This window comes from Antedon mediterranea, chromosome 10, assembly GCF_964355755.1.
Source record: "Antedon mediterranea chromosome 10, ecAntMedi1.1, whole genome shotgun sequence".
Lineage (NCBI taxonomy): Eukaryota > Metazoa > Echinodermata > Crinoidea > Comatulida > Antedonidae > Antedon > Antedon mediterranea.
This window is the reverse complement of record NC_092679.1, coordinates 8,446,662-8,465,096: the sequence shown is the minus strand read 5'-3', so window position 1 is coordinate 8,465,096 and position 18,435 is coordinate 8,446,662. Positions and strand designations below refer to the sequence as shown.

General features: G+C 33.6%; 2 protein-coding genes across 2 annotated transcripts in view; both read right to left on the bottom strand.

Moving 5' to 3' along the window:
- Positions 1-6,697: 6,697 nt before the first annotated feature.
- On the bottom strand, positions 6,698-9,411 carry LOC140060965 (uncharacterized). Its single transcript, XM_072107343.1, has 4 exons — positions 9,084-9,411; positions 8,777-8,971; positions 6,854-8,331; positions 6,698-6,736 (listed from the first exon to the last, which is right to left on the bottom strand). Exons 1-4 carry the CDS (start codon positions 9,409-9,411, stop codon positions 6,698-6,700), a joined length of 2,040 nt encoding a protein of 679 aa, XP_071963444.1.
- Positions 9,412-12,461: 3,050 nt separating this feature from the next.
- LOC140060031 (leucine-rich PPR motif-containing protein, mitochondrial-like) overlaps positions 12,462-18,435 on the bottom strand; it is a 138,533-nt gene continuing 132,559 nt past the window's right edge. Inside the window, exons 25-26 of the mRNA XM_072106066.1 lie at positions 17,577-17,736; positions 12,462-16,787 (exon numbers count right to left, since the gene is read on the bottom strand). Of these exons, the coding sequence (XP_071962167.1) occupies positions 16,621-16,787; positions 17,577-17,736 (327 nt within the window). The 3' untranslated portion in view covers positions 12,462-16,620. The remainder of the gene's footprint in view (positions 16,788-17,576; positions 17,737-18,435) is intronic.

Below are 18,435 nucleotides of genomic sequence, written 5' to 3'. Positions count from 1 at the left end.
ATTTTGCCGTCGCTCTGCAGCTCTTTTAATTGACAATTCTGCATCTTTTGTGACACATTTCACAAGATTTTCCTGCTTTCCTTGTTTTCTTGTTCGACCCTTTTCACAAATGAGGCATTTATCTGCTGGGAATAGTATGTTACTTGGTGGTACTTGTGATGATCTGCGCTTTTTGGAGCGGGAGTCTTCATCGTCGTCTTGTGATGGATGTTTCTTTTTAATAGCCGGGATATGTTTGTAAAATTGCTGTAGCACCACCGATGGACACCATGGATATGTGGGGAGTGTAACTCTGGTATTTGTAAGCAGATGTCATCTAGTCTGTCACTTGCATTGTCCTGTGACTGTCTAACTTTCGCACTAGCCTGAATTTTCTTTAAACTGTCAATAGATAGTGGTCTTGTTTTGCTTTCAGCTGTATTACGATGATAGTGTATTATGCACTTCAAACCTTGGGTTGTTTCTTTATGCCTTTTTTCTTTTTTTGTAGTTTTCAGTTTTACAGGTTTTTCATCTGTGTTTTTCTTGTCAGCCATTGTGGAAACTCACTATGAGAAACACACAAAATAAAAGTTACAAATATTTCTCCAAACATAGCATACAATAATATTATATTATTCTGAATATCATTGTATAGTCTACTACATTACTTGTATGCCTAGCTTTACTTCGTTTCATAAGCAGTAAAGTAGTAAGGAAAATGCCTGATACAATCAGTCTGCATGCTATTTCTTTCGGTAGCCTACGGCAGTGCGTGTATCTCATTGCGCGCATAGCGTACCGATGTAAGCAACGCTATTTAATCACATGGCACCACCCATTACCGTAGGGCTAAACATTCCTCCTATATAATTAAATGATTTATTTTTTTGTCACGTAAACAGTATTAAACCTATAGTAAATTAGTATCATAGGCCTATAGTAAAAAATAATATAAAGATTGTCAGTCAGCTCTCCTCCGCTCTCCTAAACTTGCTTCGAGGAGAGCAACTAATTGCTCTCCTCCTGGACCCAGCCTAGGCCTAGGCTAGTACCCAGCCTAGGCCTAGGCTAGTACCCAGCCTAGCCCTAGGCCTAGGCTAGTCCACATTTTGCACCATGTACTGTACTAGGAGAGCAAATTGCTTGTAATACTTACTATGAATTAACTTTGTTGTTGAAAAAGCACAATTTTCTTCGATAATTTAGCTCAATGTTATATAGACTAGACTGGTTTCATACAACTGATCAACTAGACTACTACACTGCTATCTGTGTTCTGATTGGTTTAAAGTTGAATGTCATGCATCAACTAATTTGTTTGATAGAAGTTTTTGTATTATGTTAATAATAATAATAATATTATTTTATTAGTTTAATCAAATAATGTCAGTACCAGTTAAATTATTGAATGGTAAAATGACATTCTGACATTTTTCTGATTGTTTATATAATCATTTCTAGTAATTACTTCAATTTTGTTAAGTTTTATAATTTTCGACGGCCATTTTGAAATGCGCCCTCTATATTGACTTTTCGGAATACAAACATATACCATGACCTGACCACACATTATTTCAATACAGAACAATTAAAAAACAAGTTAATTTTAGCATATAAATTACTGTTTTATCAATATATATAATATTTTATTAAATTTGGCGGCCATTTTGGAAAAAGCGCCCTCATCGGTTTACGCACCACTGCGCAATGTGCAGACAACCTGATTTGAAAACCTATATGTGTGAGGTTTCCAAAAATGTATGGGTCATAAAATCCCCAGTGGGGAGGGGGGTTACGGTAGCCCACAATCTAACTAGTCCGCCAGACCTGACCTGCAGTTAGGCAGTATAGTTACGAGTAAAATAGTGTTACATGGCAAGAAAACCAGGCCCTCTAGAGTTAGAAAATTAGGCCCTCTATAACAAAAAATTGAGAGAGGTCAATTGGGAGAGTTCAGGGAGACATGTGTTATTGGGTTGCTGGCCTGTTTTTTGTTAAGGGATTGCTGTTTGGTTTTGTTGTTTTCGTAAGATGTTTAAAGTTAAATTAAAAAGAACAGTTATTTAGAATTAAACCGTGGTTAACCATTAACAAGGAACTGATGATTATCCTGTAGATGATTAAAAGAATATAAGATTGTTTACAATTAAAGAGAACAGATGTGTTTACTGTTAATCCGTTGTTTTTGTTGATTCATACTGTGTACGGGGATACTAAATTCACTTTGGAAAAATATCGTTGAACTATTGTTGAGATGTCCTGGAAACCTGTGTAAAATCTGGCGATCCTGCCAGGACATCTCTAGGAAGTGAATGAGAAAAGAAAAGCGAAGAACATGGAATTAGAAACTCTAGAGAGAGAGAGAGGTACGTAGTACACTTTACCTTCTGACTGTAGAACAAGTAAAAGAAGTGGCACGGTATCTTAAGCTAGAAGGAATGGATAACAAAACGAAACGCATTGTTTTAAAGGCAATCAATACATTTTTAGATGGCGATGAGGTAGACGCAATGGAGGATAAAGGACTAGCACTGTTGACGGGCATGCATGAACTAATAATTGGTGGATTCGAGGCACCAGGAGAGGAGATCGAAGTGGCAGTAAATGAGGCAGGGGGTGAGAGACCAGCGACAGAGAACATGGGCTTGGGTGCTTTCCCATGGGGCAGAGGTGATCTGAAGCTAAGTGGACAGATTGGGGCACCCGGACAGGCAGGAAAGCTGACCTTTAACAGTCTCGCCAAGCAAATTGAAGATGCAGTCCAAAAAGGGTATACCTCCAGAGAGATTTTGGTTGCTGTGACGAAAGCAATAAGTCCAGAGTTGCCGCTACGAAGTTACCTGGAAGGGAGAATTGATGTAAAATTGCCACAGTTGCGAAGAATTCTAAGGGCTCATTATAAGGAACGAGATGCGATGGACCTGTATCAAGAACTAGCAGCAGCATCGCTTCGAAAATCTGAAGTAACACAGGATTTTGTTATGTGTGCGATGAGCCTTCGTCAACGGGTAACTTTTGCATCCCAGGAAGATCAATCAACCCTAAAATATGATGCGGATTTAGTACAAAATACCTTCATCCAAACATTGAAGACTGGCTTGCCAGAGAGACTGAGGAGAGGAGTGAAATGAATCCGTATCTTACACCGAAAATTACCGATGAAGATCTTCTAGAAAGACTAGCCATTGTGGAGAATCTAGAAGAAAGACGGTCTCAGAAAAGTAAAACGTGCATCAGTGCTGCTTCTGTTGCAGCAGATGGACAGCAGGATGAGATACAACTGTTGATAAAAGGAATGAAGACACTACAGGCTAATGTGTCGGCACTTCAACAAGTGGTACGGCAGAACACTGAGACTGCATTCCTTTCATTGGTGCAGCAGAGAACTAAAAGAAAGACTAGAGAAAAGGGTTGTGATGTATGCAAACAGAATAAGAAAGGGGCGGAGTGTAGACATTGTTTTAAGTGCGGTGGATCCAACCATTTTGCCAGGAGCTGTAGGAGCCAGGGAAACGGACCAAGGTCAATCCAGCGGGACGGGGAGAGACCATAGGCACAGACAGGTCACCCAAACAAAATACAAGTAACAAGCTCTTGGAATGTAATAGTCGTCAGGTCAGCCATCTTACACCAAGACAACATCAACAAATTGTCAAGCTTATCGGTAACAAGTGTATCATCAAATGCAAAATAAACGGCGGTGTGGTAGAAGCTTTATTTGACACAGGGTCACAGGTTTCTATAGTGTCACAGAAAAGGTGGTTAACCCAGTTTCCTAATTTGCCACTACGGGATTTAAAAGAACTGTTGGAGTCAGATCTTAAACTGTAAGCAGCTAATGGAACAGAAATTCCGTACCTAGGATGGTTAGCACTTAAGTTTGAATTATTACCAACAGAAAAGCAATCAACATTTTCCACTTTAGTACCTGTCTTGGTAACCGAAGATAATTTGCTACATCCAATCATTGGGTATAATGTCATCAGAGAGATTATTCAGCATACTGAGGGACCAGAATTAAAGCAGGCCATAAGTACATCTTTCCCAAAATGTCATCACATTACAGCAGAAAGATTAATATCCAAAATCGGAACGTCAGACCCTACAGACTTTTGTGAAATAAATTCTGGACACACTTTACATAAAATTTCAGCCAAGCAAACTAACATCATTAAAGTGAGAGCAAATACAGGAAAGATACAAAAGAAAATGATGGTTTTATTTGAACCACATCCAGAACATTCTTTACCTGACGGACTGGAATTAGCTGAAACCATTGTAGACTTAAAACAAGGATTCTGTTCACATATTAGTATCCAAGACTGACAGAACACTGATTATCCCAAAGAAGACTCATTTAGGAAAATTACAACTAGTGACAGCAGTATATCATGGCAGATTGGACACTAAAAGTAATTAAGTCAACGAGGATAATCCCATGAGAAATGTGCAGACAGCTGCTACTAGTGTAGAGATGAACCCAGGAAGTACTGATTGGATATCTAAAATTAACTTCAACCATTTAAATGATAACCAACGAACATTGGTTGAATAGATGTTGCAAGATGAGTCTAACAGTTTCAGTCAACATGACCGAGATAATGGGTTCAATACCGAGTCTTGAAATGAAAATTAACCTAACCGACAACATACCAGTACAGAAAACCTATCAATCTATACCCAGACCTCTCTTTCAAGAAGTAAAAGAATATCTTCGAGAACTGATCGACCAAGGCTGGATAGTAAAATCCGAATCACCATATGCTTCACCAGTAGTTTGTGTGCTAAAAAAAAGATGGAGGACTACGGCTATGCATCGACTATAGAGACCTAAATCGGAAGACCATACCAGATTGTCAACCCATCCCCCGAATACAAGATGTGCTCGACAGTCTTGGGGGAAATATGTGGTTTAGTACATTGGACCAAGGCAAGGCATACCACCAGGAATATATGCACCCAGATAGTCGTCCACTCACTGCTTTTGTCACTCCCTGGGGTTTACATGAATGGGTGCGAGTCCCTTTTGGATTGAAGAATGCCCCAGCTGCATATCAGAGGTGTCATATCATAGAATTTGTGAAGTGTATCTAGACGACGACATTGTTTACGGAAAAACCTTTGAGAACCATATGAGCAATCTAAAGGAAGTGCTTCGACGGCGTCAAAATATAAAAACACCCCCTACCGATTCAATGAATGATAATGAAGATTATAATATTAGTGACAACGAGTCAGATGATGATCTAGAATATTATGATCTATGAAGAAAAACTGTTACATTTTATTTAATTTATTTAATCTTTCTTTATTCTGAAATACACTTTCAATACAATGTACTGATTTCCAAAGTGGTTCAGTTCTTAACTACATAAATGTAAACAAAATACAGTATATAAATGGACAAAAGAAAATATAAAATTAAACCTAAAATTATCAAAATCAAATTAAAACAATTAAAGTAAGCACATTTAAAGGTTAAAACATAAATAATTGAGATTTTGAAACAAGATAAAAGAAGTTTTAATCATTGAGCATTAATTAGATTTAGTTTTGAATTAAAATTAAAGTTTTGAAATTTGTGATTTGAAAGTTGATACTGTCATATCATAAAGATCATTTTTTATTTTGTTAGGTAGAAAGTTCCATAATTTTGTAGATCTGTAATTAAAAGTTCTTTTACCTTGAGTATTATTCCATTTAGGTATTATCAAAGTGTTGTTACTTTGACTTCGTGTACCTTTATTGTGACTATCTTCAGTAAATATAAATTGAGTTGATAAATAGGGTGGTGCATGTCCATTTAGGCACTTGAAAAGTAATATTAGAATATGTTCATTCCATTTGTCCTTTAGTGTACTCCAACCAAGTGAGTTTAGGATATCACTAACATGAGTTTTGATATCTACAGATAATAATATTCTACCTAATCTATTTAATAAAATTTGAAGAGAATCTGAAAAGTTTACTTTACAATTTGACCAGACACAACTACAATAATCAAATAAAGGAATAACTAGTGCATTGGCTAACATTTTCAGAGTGTTTGATGGAATAAAATATTTTATATGACGTATAACACCAATGCGTTTGGCAACTTTTGATGAAAGGCTATCAATATGATCAGCCCATGTTAGTTGAGTGTCAAAAGTTACACCTAAATATTTAAAAGAATTTACTCTCTCAATAATATGGTTATTAAAAGAAACAGAGATATTTTTAAACTTACTATACATGTGAGTAGTACTAAAAACCATAAGCTTTGTCTTTTTAATATTTAATGTTAGTTGGTTATCATTAAGCCATTGAGTAACTTGATTAAAATTTACATCTATTTCATTTTGAAGCCTAAGTGGGTCAGATGAACTACATAAAAGTGTGGTATCAGCAGCATACATGACACATTTACATGATAAAGAATTAGGAAGTGAGTTAACATATAAAATAAAAAGCAATGGTCCTAATATTGAACCTTGAGGAACTCCGATATTTACATTCAGTGATTCAGATTTACATGAATTAATACTAACAATTTGAGATCTTTGACTAAGATATGATTTAAACCATTTAAGCTCGGTACTATTTATACCAAAACCCCTTAATTTATTAAGCAATATTTGATGATTTACCGTATCAAAGGCCTTTTTTAGGTCCAGGAATATAGCAGCTGTTGAAATACCTTTATCAAAATTATTTAAAATATAGTCTGTAACATCTAAGAGAGTGGTTTGGGTAGAGTGATTTTTCCTGAAACCTGATTGAGAAGGATTTAGAAGGTCATGAGATCTTAAATAATGATATAATTGGTCATGAACAGCACGTTCTATTATTTTTTAGACCAAAGGTAAAACAGAAATTGGTCGATAATTACTTGGATCTGATTTATCTCCTTCTTTATAATGGGTGTCACTTTTGCTTGTTTCCATTCATATGGAAAAATTGATGTAAACAATGATAGATTACAAATGTAGCAAAGTGAATCACATATTATTGGCGCTGCTAATTTTAAAAGTTTACAATTTATATTATCAATTCCGGTGGCTTTATTACTGGAAAATTTGCATATTTCATCAAAAATATAGTCAGATGTAAGATAATCAAATTTAAATTTATCTACAAGAGTGTAATCTGTTGTCTTATTTATATTAGTATTTAAAAATTTACTTGCTAAAGAATTTCCTATTGACGTAAAATGAATATTTAATTCATTTGCTGTGTCCTTATCCGTAGTTGTATAATTTTCATTTTTATAAACTCTATTTACAGTTGATTTTGGTTTTGGAATTAGTTTATTTATGGTGTTCCATAGTTTTTTGGGGTTTTTAGTATTTTCTTTGATGGTGTTAGTACAATATTTCTTTTTTAGGTTCCTGTTGAGATTGTTCACTTTGTTTCTTATTTCTTTAGCTGTGTCCCAATCTTTAGAATCATTATTTTTATGAGCCTTTTTATAATAATAATCCCTGTCTTTAGTTAATGTTATGTAATCTTTTGTTATCCATTCAGGAAGTGAGCCTTTGACCCTCTTTGTTTTAAGAGGGGCATAGTGATTACATAGGCTACTGAATAAGCTTTTCCATAGTAACCAAGCTGAATTAACATCTGTTGAGAGTTTAATCTGATCCCAGTCAATACTTTTAAGATCATCAATAAATTTATGTTCATCAAATTTTTTAAAAGAACGAGATTTAATAAATTTAGGAGGAATATTAACTTTTTTGGTTTTTCTTATTAAATAGGTTAAAGAGTGATCACTTATACCAAGACTTGACACCCCTGCTGTTGAAATATCCAAATTTGTAACAAATATTAAATCAATTATAGTTTTACTTGTATTAGTTATCCTAGTAAAATCGTGTATTAGTTGGTTTAGATTACTATTTTTGGCCAATTTATTAATTTTACCTGCATTTTTCTTGTTACTTATATCTAAATTAAAATCATCGTTATATGTAGAGGTGCATTGTTGAAACATAGTGTCAAGTTCATTTAAATATTCAGCCTTTGCACTTGGTGGTCTATAGATATTTCCTAAAAGTAATGGTTTAGAATATGGCAAGTTAAATTCAACCCAGAGAGCTTCAATAGTTTCTACCCTAAAATTGTAGATCTCTTTAAAGCGGATACCATTTTTTATATAGCATAAAACTCCACCACCTGATTGTGAAAGTTGTCTATCCAGTCTACATATTTCATATCCATTTATCCATATCTCATTATTTTCAATACTGCTATTTAGCCAAGTTTCAGTTATACAAAATATATCATAATTATGTTCATTAAGGAGTGTTTTAACACTGTCCAACTTATTTCTAAGTGACTGGATATTTAAATGAGCAATTTCAAAACCTTTTTTATAAATAATATCAGAATAATCAGAACTTGAGTAACTTAAGGGATTATTATTAAAAGGAAGTTCTGATAAGGCAATTTTTCTAAAGCAATCATTACACCACCAACTATCTGGATAAGTAAATAGATTATTGTCTACTGTATATAAGATAAATTAAAGTTTAAAAAACAATTATTACAAGTTAGCCTAATATTTAAAGAATGTACACTTTTACATAGGTTATTAACATTATTATTAGTAATAATACATAAATCATTATTTTCTGGTAAGATATCGTAATCATTCAGTATTGTCCCGGCTTGATCTTCATTGAGTTTAATACTTTCGGTAGTTGAAATGTCTTGAGAGTTTTCATTGTCTAGATAGTTTTTAGTGGAAGATAACAATTTAGGACTAAAAGTTTCATTAATTTCGGCATTGACTTCCTTGCCTTCTGCTCACCTAGTATCATGCTGATTGGGACAATACTTTGCTTTATGGCCTTCCTGTTGACAAATCCAACATAATACAGGTGTACCATGTCGACAAACCCGTTGTACATGTCCTGTTTCACCACAAAAATGACAGGAAGTAGATGGTGTCCCCAATCTCCAGGATCTCTTCTTTGGCAAAATCTGTATGGTTGAGTTAATGCTCCTAAGTAAAGCAGATGTTCCATACTTGTTTAGGTGTAATCCATGTCTTGTGTATTTAGAGGCATCTAGACCACACGTTGACAGAAAAGCTTTAAAATTATTTATAAAGTTACCTTGGAAAATTGATTGTAGTCGTTCGTTCACCTGGAGTACTTTGATATTGAGTTGTGGGTCATCTAGACGTTGGCAAATTCCTGATACATAGATTTTTCCAGATATTCTGTTCTGTAGATCATGGACCAGCTTTCTGTAGTCCTGCTCAAGTTTATCTATGTTAAAATTCATACTACCACAGTCATTTGTTCCAGCATGAACAATAACGTTTGAGACTGACCTAAGGTCCATACTCTCAATGGTACAAGCAACATGTTCAATTGTAGCTCCAGGCAGGGTTTTTACATTTGTATTTAGTAGACCTCTGTGTTTCACATGCTTCAACATGGAATCGCCGATTAGAAGGTTTTGCTTGAGTGGTGGTGTCAAGTTTTCAGAAGTTTGATTAATTTCATGATTAGCTGTTATCTTTGTGTTTGTGCTTGATTTTTGCGATTGAGCAGTATCAAATTTATTTCTTGATTTAGCATTGTTTTCCGATGATTTGTTGACTTTGACGATGAGTTTCGGTGCAACGATTTATTTCTACATTCTGTATATCAGATGAAATAGCACATTCGGTTTCAGTTTCATCATAATCTAAAATGTTAAATGGGTTTGTGAGCTTGACAACATGAGGAGGCATTGTAACAACACTTCTTCTGATTGTATGTTGAGGTTGGACAAATTCCTCCTTATCCAACTGCTCTTGCTGAAGCCTCTTGATTTTAGTTTCAAGACAAGCATTCCTTTCACAGATTTCATTGAAGGCCGATGTGAGTTGTACAAAGTTGTTCTGAACACTCTTTAGTTCAGTAACTAAATTCCTCAGGTCACTTATTTTGTTGTCTTGGTTCTTCACTTTATCTTTTAGTGTAGGTGACTGGTCCCACTCCCGAGGAGTCTGAACACTGGCATTGACCGTTATAATCTTGGTTTGTGTTGTGGAGTCCACATAAGTTTTTGAATCTTTAACTGGGTAATTCCACGGTAAAGGTGTGGATGTGATAAAAGAAGATTTTGAGGCTTCTGAAGATTTTGAGGCTTCAAGTAATCTGCAGACCCGCTTAACTCTGGCATACAGTCTTTCCTTCTGTAATTGGATATCTTCATCAGAGAATCCATAAAAAGATGGCTGAATTTCACTGTGGCTACTAAATGTTAGGCTTGGGTCTAAGTCATCCATATTAAACAATAGAGCTGGTATTTTACTTACTTGAAACAAAGGGCTCACTCAACAGGCTTGTTACAACCGTTAATGTAGAAAACGCCAGCTAATGTCGAAACAACCGTTAATGTAGAACAATCCACCGCTTATGTAGTAAAACCTCCAGCTTATAAGCTGGAGGTTTTACTACATAAGCGGTGGATTGTTCTACATTAACGGTTGTTTTGACATTAGCTGGCGTTTTCTACATTAGCGGTTGTAACAAGGCTGCTTGGGTGATGCTTGTTGGAACAATAGCAGAGGATAGTTAGCCTAGAAAATGACTTATAAATAAGTCATACAGCAAAAGTGGGTATATCAGAACATTAAAAACATGTTTATACAATCCAAAATGTATACAAAGTTGATTGGTGAACTTAAATGACTATAATTATCCAGATTGAAGGTAAAATTATCAATTTTAGCAGGGCATTATTGTCTGGGCTCACAACTGGACTCACAATCAATTCAATAATCAAAAAAAATGTTCATGAAAGACCTGGAACCGAGGGCTTCAGCGTAATAGGTTAAAGCCTTTACCACTAGACCAAACATTTATAAATATTATAAGTTTTACATCCGGGTATGAAGCGTCTCACATACACACAGAGCCAAGATATAAGGAGCTTGGACTTGCACAGTGTATGGACTCTAACCTTACGGTTTTCATTAAATAGATCATTCCATGCTACCCATTCTAAATATCTTATTTTTCAAACTCTTGCATTCTTCTTACTCATCTCATTCATTTTTGTCTTGGTGAAAAGGGAGGGTATTTTATATTCCTCCCCTGAGTTTATAGCCTCTCTACCCAAACATGAACACAAAAAACGAGCTTTATAGAATAATGAAAACTGTCAAAAGTACGTTTTTAATCAATTTTTATCGTCTTTATATTGCCATTTTGCTTACTTTATATATTTAAATTACTTTTTTAAAATGTAAAACAACGAATGCAAATATGGTTTTAACAACAACAAAATCAATCATTTTATGTATTTATAGGAAATGTTTTTATTACAACTACTTTCAACGTCTGTTACTGTATAACATTACTGTATAATGAGAACTTAAAAGTTTTGTAGGAAAATGTCAATAGAGGGCGTCATCAAATGTATGGAAGGCCACTGCAACCGACCAAAAAAAAATCACAATTTTCTTTGTTTCTTATTATTTTTCATTTTTTTAAACCAAACCAACTGTTTATATTTAGTACATAATAATATGTTTATAATGTACTGTATATACAATTAACCGATTCGTTCGTTTTTTATATTGCTGTATTCTAGTAATAAGCCAACGGCGGCAGCACCGTATCATACAATTTGCCTCGCGACGCCATTTACTCGATGTAAACATTCACGGCAGAAGGTCTAACAACTCGCACTTTTTCAGTTACTGTTATTTTAAGGATTTTTACATTTGAAATTTAAAATTTTGGATTTGTGATATAAACTGTGTTTGGAATACGTGTTAAAAATTCCAAATGCTAAAGGTATTTATAAATAAAGTTACAGCTACCCAAACATGGGCTCAGACCTCAAAATAGGCCATTTTTATGGTACCATCACGAGTTTAAATCACTCCTGACAAAAAACAGCAGCATATTTTTTAAAGAAACTTTAACATAACATGTATAAAGGGTTAAATTATCAGTATTTGCTTTCAAAAAGTAGTGCCGCCGTTACTGGAACGAAAGTCATTTTCTAGCCACTTTTTGAGTTACAGCTGATGGCCTTGGTAGTTTGTCTTCAATTCACAGACATCTAGATTGCTAGATTGACCTATAAAATTTTTGTTTTTTTATTATTTTGTGAATGAATGAGTCTTTCTTATCCAGACAGTTCGAACAGTTAGTAGGTTGGCAGTATAGTAGAACCAGAGCTATAGTTACTGTATGTTATTATGTCATCTATTTAAATCTCAATTGTTTTCCCATATTTTCTGCATGTATTACAGATTGTGTACAGTGTATCTTCTGATCAATGTTTTAGTACATAGTAGCATGCACATTTCTATTAACTAGGGTAAGTAACAGATAGGCCCAACCTACAAAGAATAGATAAATCCACTAACAAATTCATGCAGAAAATATTTCAAAATTTAATTAAATGTTATATTATTAAAGCATTTATTCAATAAAGCCTTTATCTTGAAAACATTTAATATCAGTTTTATATTATAGTGAGTATGGTAATAATTGACTCTGACAACTGGTATCTATATATAAATTTACGTAAGGGCAAAATTCGGTAAATCGCGCCTTACTTTTACAATTTTTACTCGATGGTATATAAAGTTGGTTCGTACTTTCGGTACTGATTTTAACCACCTGATTTAACCCTATTTACTAATTAAATTAAGTTAGAGAATTAGTTATTGACGATTAAAACGAATTTAGGTTCAACGATTTGCCCCAAAGAGGGGTGTTTTCCGATCGTGGTATACACTGTCTAATGGATGTCCATCTTGAAAAATACCTGCCACAAAAATGCGAGGAGGCTTCGCATTTTCCTATCTCCTCCTACGATAATTGTTTTTAATAGCTGAAAACCGGTTGAACCGCTACAGTACAGCATCATAATGTTGAAGACAGGCCGATTTTCTTTAAAAAATACTATTTTGGTAGATTTAATATACAATTATACAAATGTATTGATTTGCGATGAATGGAACATCCCAATCTCTCAGTCTGCCAGAGTTTGGTTTAACACAAGTAGGTCAATTTATGAGCCCTTGTTAACACATACGGTAGGTAAATATATGGGCCCTTTGAGAATAAACTTGCAACACTTCGACAATACTGTAAATACCTATTAACTATTGTTGGTCCTCATTTGAATCGAACATTTCTTAATGTGAATGTTCGTACTGTTAGATGTAATATAAAAATATATACAAATAAACTTTATTACTGAGATTGTGGATAGGCTCTACTGTTAGATATATAAACACATTATTATTTACAAATAAACTTTACACTGACAGTTCCTTCTCAACGTTTGTATTAATTAATAATTACCAAAAATATAAACGTCGTAGTGGTGTATCGTGTACTTTAATATTTCAATCGATTATGACAGTGACAGTTTTAACAAAGTATTAAATTGCAAATGTTTTACTGTATTTAGAGGTATATTATTTATAGGCCTATAAAACATGAAAGAAATATTTCGTTACTGAGTGGATAAAGAATATATTTAAAAATTGTTCTTCTTTGTACCTATCCGCTTTCCCATCCCTCAACCCTAATGTTACATACAAAAAACAAATTGGGTTTCTTTAAATGAGTCCAAATCAAAAATTTGGACTCATTTTGTGATGAGTTTCTCCTTCGGAAGTAATTCCCAGGGTGCTAATTTTAGTTGACTACATAAATCATCGTGTCTATTTATTCGTTTCTGTAAACGACAATGTATTATAGTCCTGCGGTACGTACATTTGAAATCGCCCGTTTTGTTACGCTGAAATTACTGTGTATTCGAGAACCATCTAGTAAACTTAAATTTAGTAAAACATTCCTACATATCTTTTTTTAAAAATGCAATAAATATTTAAACATAACTGTGTCCCACCATACAACATGAACATTTGTCTCAGCATTACTAAGATTGAAGTTATTTGCATTATACAATAATATAGTATTAGCATTATTATAGTATTATAGTAGTATTTAAATATTTCCTTTTTTAATTATAGGCATACAGATGTTTGATATTCTGCTCATATACAGTATGCTGCTGAAATGAAAAAGTACATCATCGATCAATAATTATAGTAATAAACATAATAATTATGGTGTATTTTATTTATCTTTGCTATTTTTCAAATTGTAGTTTAACCATGTTTTTACACTTTTCAATAAACTGTTCTGAATACAGAACAAAGGTGTTGATTGTACACTATGTGTATGTAAACTTGATTTATTGTCGTATTTCTTATTATTAAACATTAAAATTGATTCATTTAATTAAACAACAATATAATAAATGGATGAGAAGTGCTGCTGTTGATCCACTTCAGACTGGAATGATTTGTCATTGAGCTATGTGGATCCAGGATTTTGAAATAGGGGAGGACCTAAAATGACGAAATGAAGTGCTGAACTGTGATGTCTTTTTCAATATTAAATTGATAAAGTTGATTTTTATTATTAACAAAACAAAATAAAGTCCAAAGAAAAAAAAATACAACAATTACATTGAAACACCAATGCATTAAAAATAACAGTTTACATTTTCATTATCTTAAAAAAATAAAACTTCTTCAATATTAGAGTATTATGGGGTATTTTTTATTTTTGTAAAAGAACGTGTGGGTTGGGTGATTTATTTAAACTTGCAATAGTATGGTAAGTTGCGTAATGTCTGTCCGTACTAACATTCAAAACCTAAAATGAAGTTCAAATTAAATTATTTGTTGTTGAATAAATCTCACATTTCATTATTAGTGGACAATAACAAATATACTAGGCTAGTAGTACTAGGCCTATATAGGTAGCCTAACTAACAGGACTAGCCTAGGCTAGAGAGACTTAGATAATTATAGTTATACTAATTAGGCCTCCTAGGTAGCCTCGAAGTCAGAACAGAAAGCAAATGAGTATTACTTCTACTCGCGAAATAAACTACGTACGTACGAGTACGCCAAAAAAATCACCTATTATGGACAACACAATGGATGGCGCACTATAGCAATAAAATCCTCTATTTCGGACAAAAAGTCACCTATTTTGGACAGCCAATTATGAAAGTTACCTATTATGGACAAACAACAGTGCCCTCTAGTCCCTATTATGGACAGAAAGTAACCTATTATGGACAGAAAAGTAATCGATTATGGACAGATTTCACCAACCCCGCTCCAGGATTTAATCACCTTCCATCTAAAACGCCTTATGTAAAACGCCTGACGTGTATACCACTTTTAAAATATAAATCCAAAGGCAAATTACTGAAAAAATGACAATGCTGTGGGTACCACTTTTAAAATATAGTCATACAATTTCGAGCATTAATTGGAATTATATCCAATGGTTAATAACTAAATAACTGAATGGTTTCATTAAAATTTGGGGTAAAATCGGTGAAAGGTTTATTCCAAAATTATTCCATGGCTTAAGCACTGCATTGTATTAGTAACTGAATGGTTTCATTAAAATTTGGGGTAAAATCGCTGAAAAGTTTATTCCAAAATTATTCCATGGCTTAAACACTGCATTGTTGGTGGCCAACTTTTACCAACAGCAAACTGTATGTATGTAGTTTGCAATTTAATGCGGTACTGCAGGATGTTTTAGCGGAATAAGCCGAATAAGCAGGTTGGTTTTCATTTCCACACATGAATGGTTTAGCTCTATGTTACCACAGCAATGCAGTATGTATGTGATACCTAGCTGTACTGCTTAGGAATATAGTATGCTTACAAGCAAATAGAGCTAATCATTTGCTATTTTATGCTATTATTTGCTTAAGCATAGTGAATGCTATTGACTGCTTAAGAATTGCTATAGTATGCTTACAAGCAAATAGAGCTAATCATTTGCTAATTTATGCTATTATTTGCTTAAGCTTAGTGAATGCTATTGACTGCTTAAGAATTGCTATAGTATGCTTACAAGCAAATAGAGCTAATCATTTGCTACATTATGCTATTATTTGCTTAAGCTTAGTGAACGCTATTGACTGCTTAAGAATTGCTATAATATGCTTACAAGTGCTTCTTGCCAATAGCTGATGAAATGCTTAAGCGGAAATAGCACATGTAGCTGAATCATGAGCAAGTGTACATGCTATTGTCTGCTTATTTGATGCTTTATTAATGCTATTTAAGCATTTTCAAATATAGCTAATCATTTGCTATATTATGCTATTTTTTGCTTTAACCAATCCTGCACCTGAGTGCAATTTAGAGCATGAATTAGGCCATTTGCATGTTTCAAAAAATTACTGCGAAAAAACAAATCACTCAAATATCATTATATTCCTCATGTGTGATTTTATTATAAGAAGTTTTTAAGACAGATTTTGTAGTTTCAGTTTCCTTAATACATATTTTAAAACTAGCTAGACTAATAATGTTGCCAAATCTTATCCTTAAAAGCTTCCCCAGTTCATTGTTGACCAAAGCTTTTAGGTTAATGGTTGGGCAGTTCAGTTAAAAATTAGCAAAATTTTTCTTTCAGCATACAAAAGAAAGATCAAAGCAAAGAATAAAATAAAGACAACAACCTCAACAATAGAGTAATTTTTACAGTGTAATTTTCCTAATTGTAGGTAACCAAGAGGGTGTAATATTAATATGAATATAATAATTGGAGAAATATAATTATGTTATGATATTTATACGTCTTACTGACTTGCAAATTCGATTATCGCTGGTACTTCATAAGGAACTGGACGACCATGTGATTTCAAAACATTTGCAAGATATCGCAAAGTACGATCTGAAGGGATTACTTCCTCTTCCTGCATGTCAGTCCAAATTTGAAAGCACTTGTCAGGATCTCCATTTTTTGCTGAAAATAAGAAGAAAAAAAACAAACAAAAAACTAATGATTTGTCGTACAAAACAACATTCAAAATTAGGTATTTTCCATGCTAATCAAATACGAAAACATGTGGCCATGTAAGCCTATAAATGTATGCAGGGCTAAAATTGGCTAAATCAAATTGGATTGGCCAAGACATTTGCTCCTCATGGTTGACATTGACTTTGAGCAATCCTGGGGTTAAATGAAGAGAACGTTTGATAGAAAAGCAGGTGATGAAGTGTTGCTTATGTTGCCCTTCCCAGTCAATCATCTGCAAAATGTGTTGGTCCTTACAAATTATTAGAGAAAGTTAGAGAAGTTGACTATATGTTAGAGACTCCACATTGAAATTTTGATACACAGCAAGAAATAATAATTGTACTCCAGTTTAAAGTGTGTTGTGGAAAAGCACTTGAAAGGGAATTCATTTTAAACTCTCCAAGGATCTCTAAAAAGTCTAGAAAAAACTGATAGGACATTTTAGGAGTCTGTATCATACTTGATTATATGTCTGAATTTCACCAATAAAACAAAACAAAATCCATATAATAGATAACATGAAGATATTGCAAAATGATTATGATTAAGAATGATATCATCAATGCCAGTGATGTTGGTTCTAGTGCTGTGTTGGTGCTGACAGATGAGAATAATAATAAAATAACAACTTTCGTTTCCTCATTTATTTATTTATTTTGAGCAGTATAAAATCAAAAAAATATACAAAAAAACAAAAACAACAAAGAGATGAAAATGCTGGGCAAAGTTACTTACCGTAAAGTTGCAAAAGACAAAAATAAAGGTTATCTCTGTTACAATTGTACAAATCTTTGGTGATCTCAACTAATTTTTCCATCTGTTCTTGCATTCGCTCTGCAACACATTTTTCTGAGTACCAATGTAGTCTGCCTGGTCTGGCAATCATCCCTGGTGTCTATTTAAATAATAAAAACAGAATACAAATATTAAACTAGATTTGAACTCGTCACTATGGACGAGTTAGGTTATCCGCAGAGCAAAAGCCACGTGCACGTCATACGTTAGAATATTGCGCGCAGACAAAACGATTATGCCATTAAAAAAAATGTTAGTGCGCTCTCTATTTTGTGTCATGTCTAAGTATATACGGTATACACTATATACTGTATACGTACTACATACAGTGCAGAATAGGTGAAAATAAGTGACCAAAGTTATTTACGCTTTTGCACATGATGACGTAATAAAAATTAAAAAAATGTTGAATCATGCGAAAGATAATTGATTGACCTTAAACAATATAAAAAAATGGGAGGAAATGGAATACAAAAAAGTGGAGATGCGCTCTATTAAATGTGACGAGCTATGAGGAAAGAGACAAAAATCCTATATTTTATATTCGAGTGGCCATAACGTAACGTCAAACGATGACGTCAAAATGTCCTGTTAGCCATATTGATACATGATTCGATATCTACAACTCATCTACTACCAGAATATGTAATTTAAAAAAAGTTCACCAAGTAGTTTAGAATCTATGACCGTTTAAAAAAAGGCATAATTTTGACAAATTTTTGGACTTTTTCATCAAAATTGCGCGCAAATTGTTTAATTCTACGTGCTCGTATGACGAGATTTTAAGGCAAAATTGATT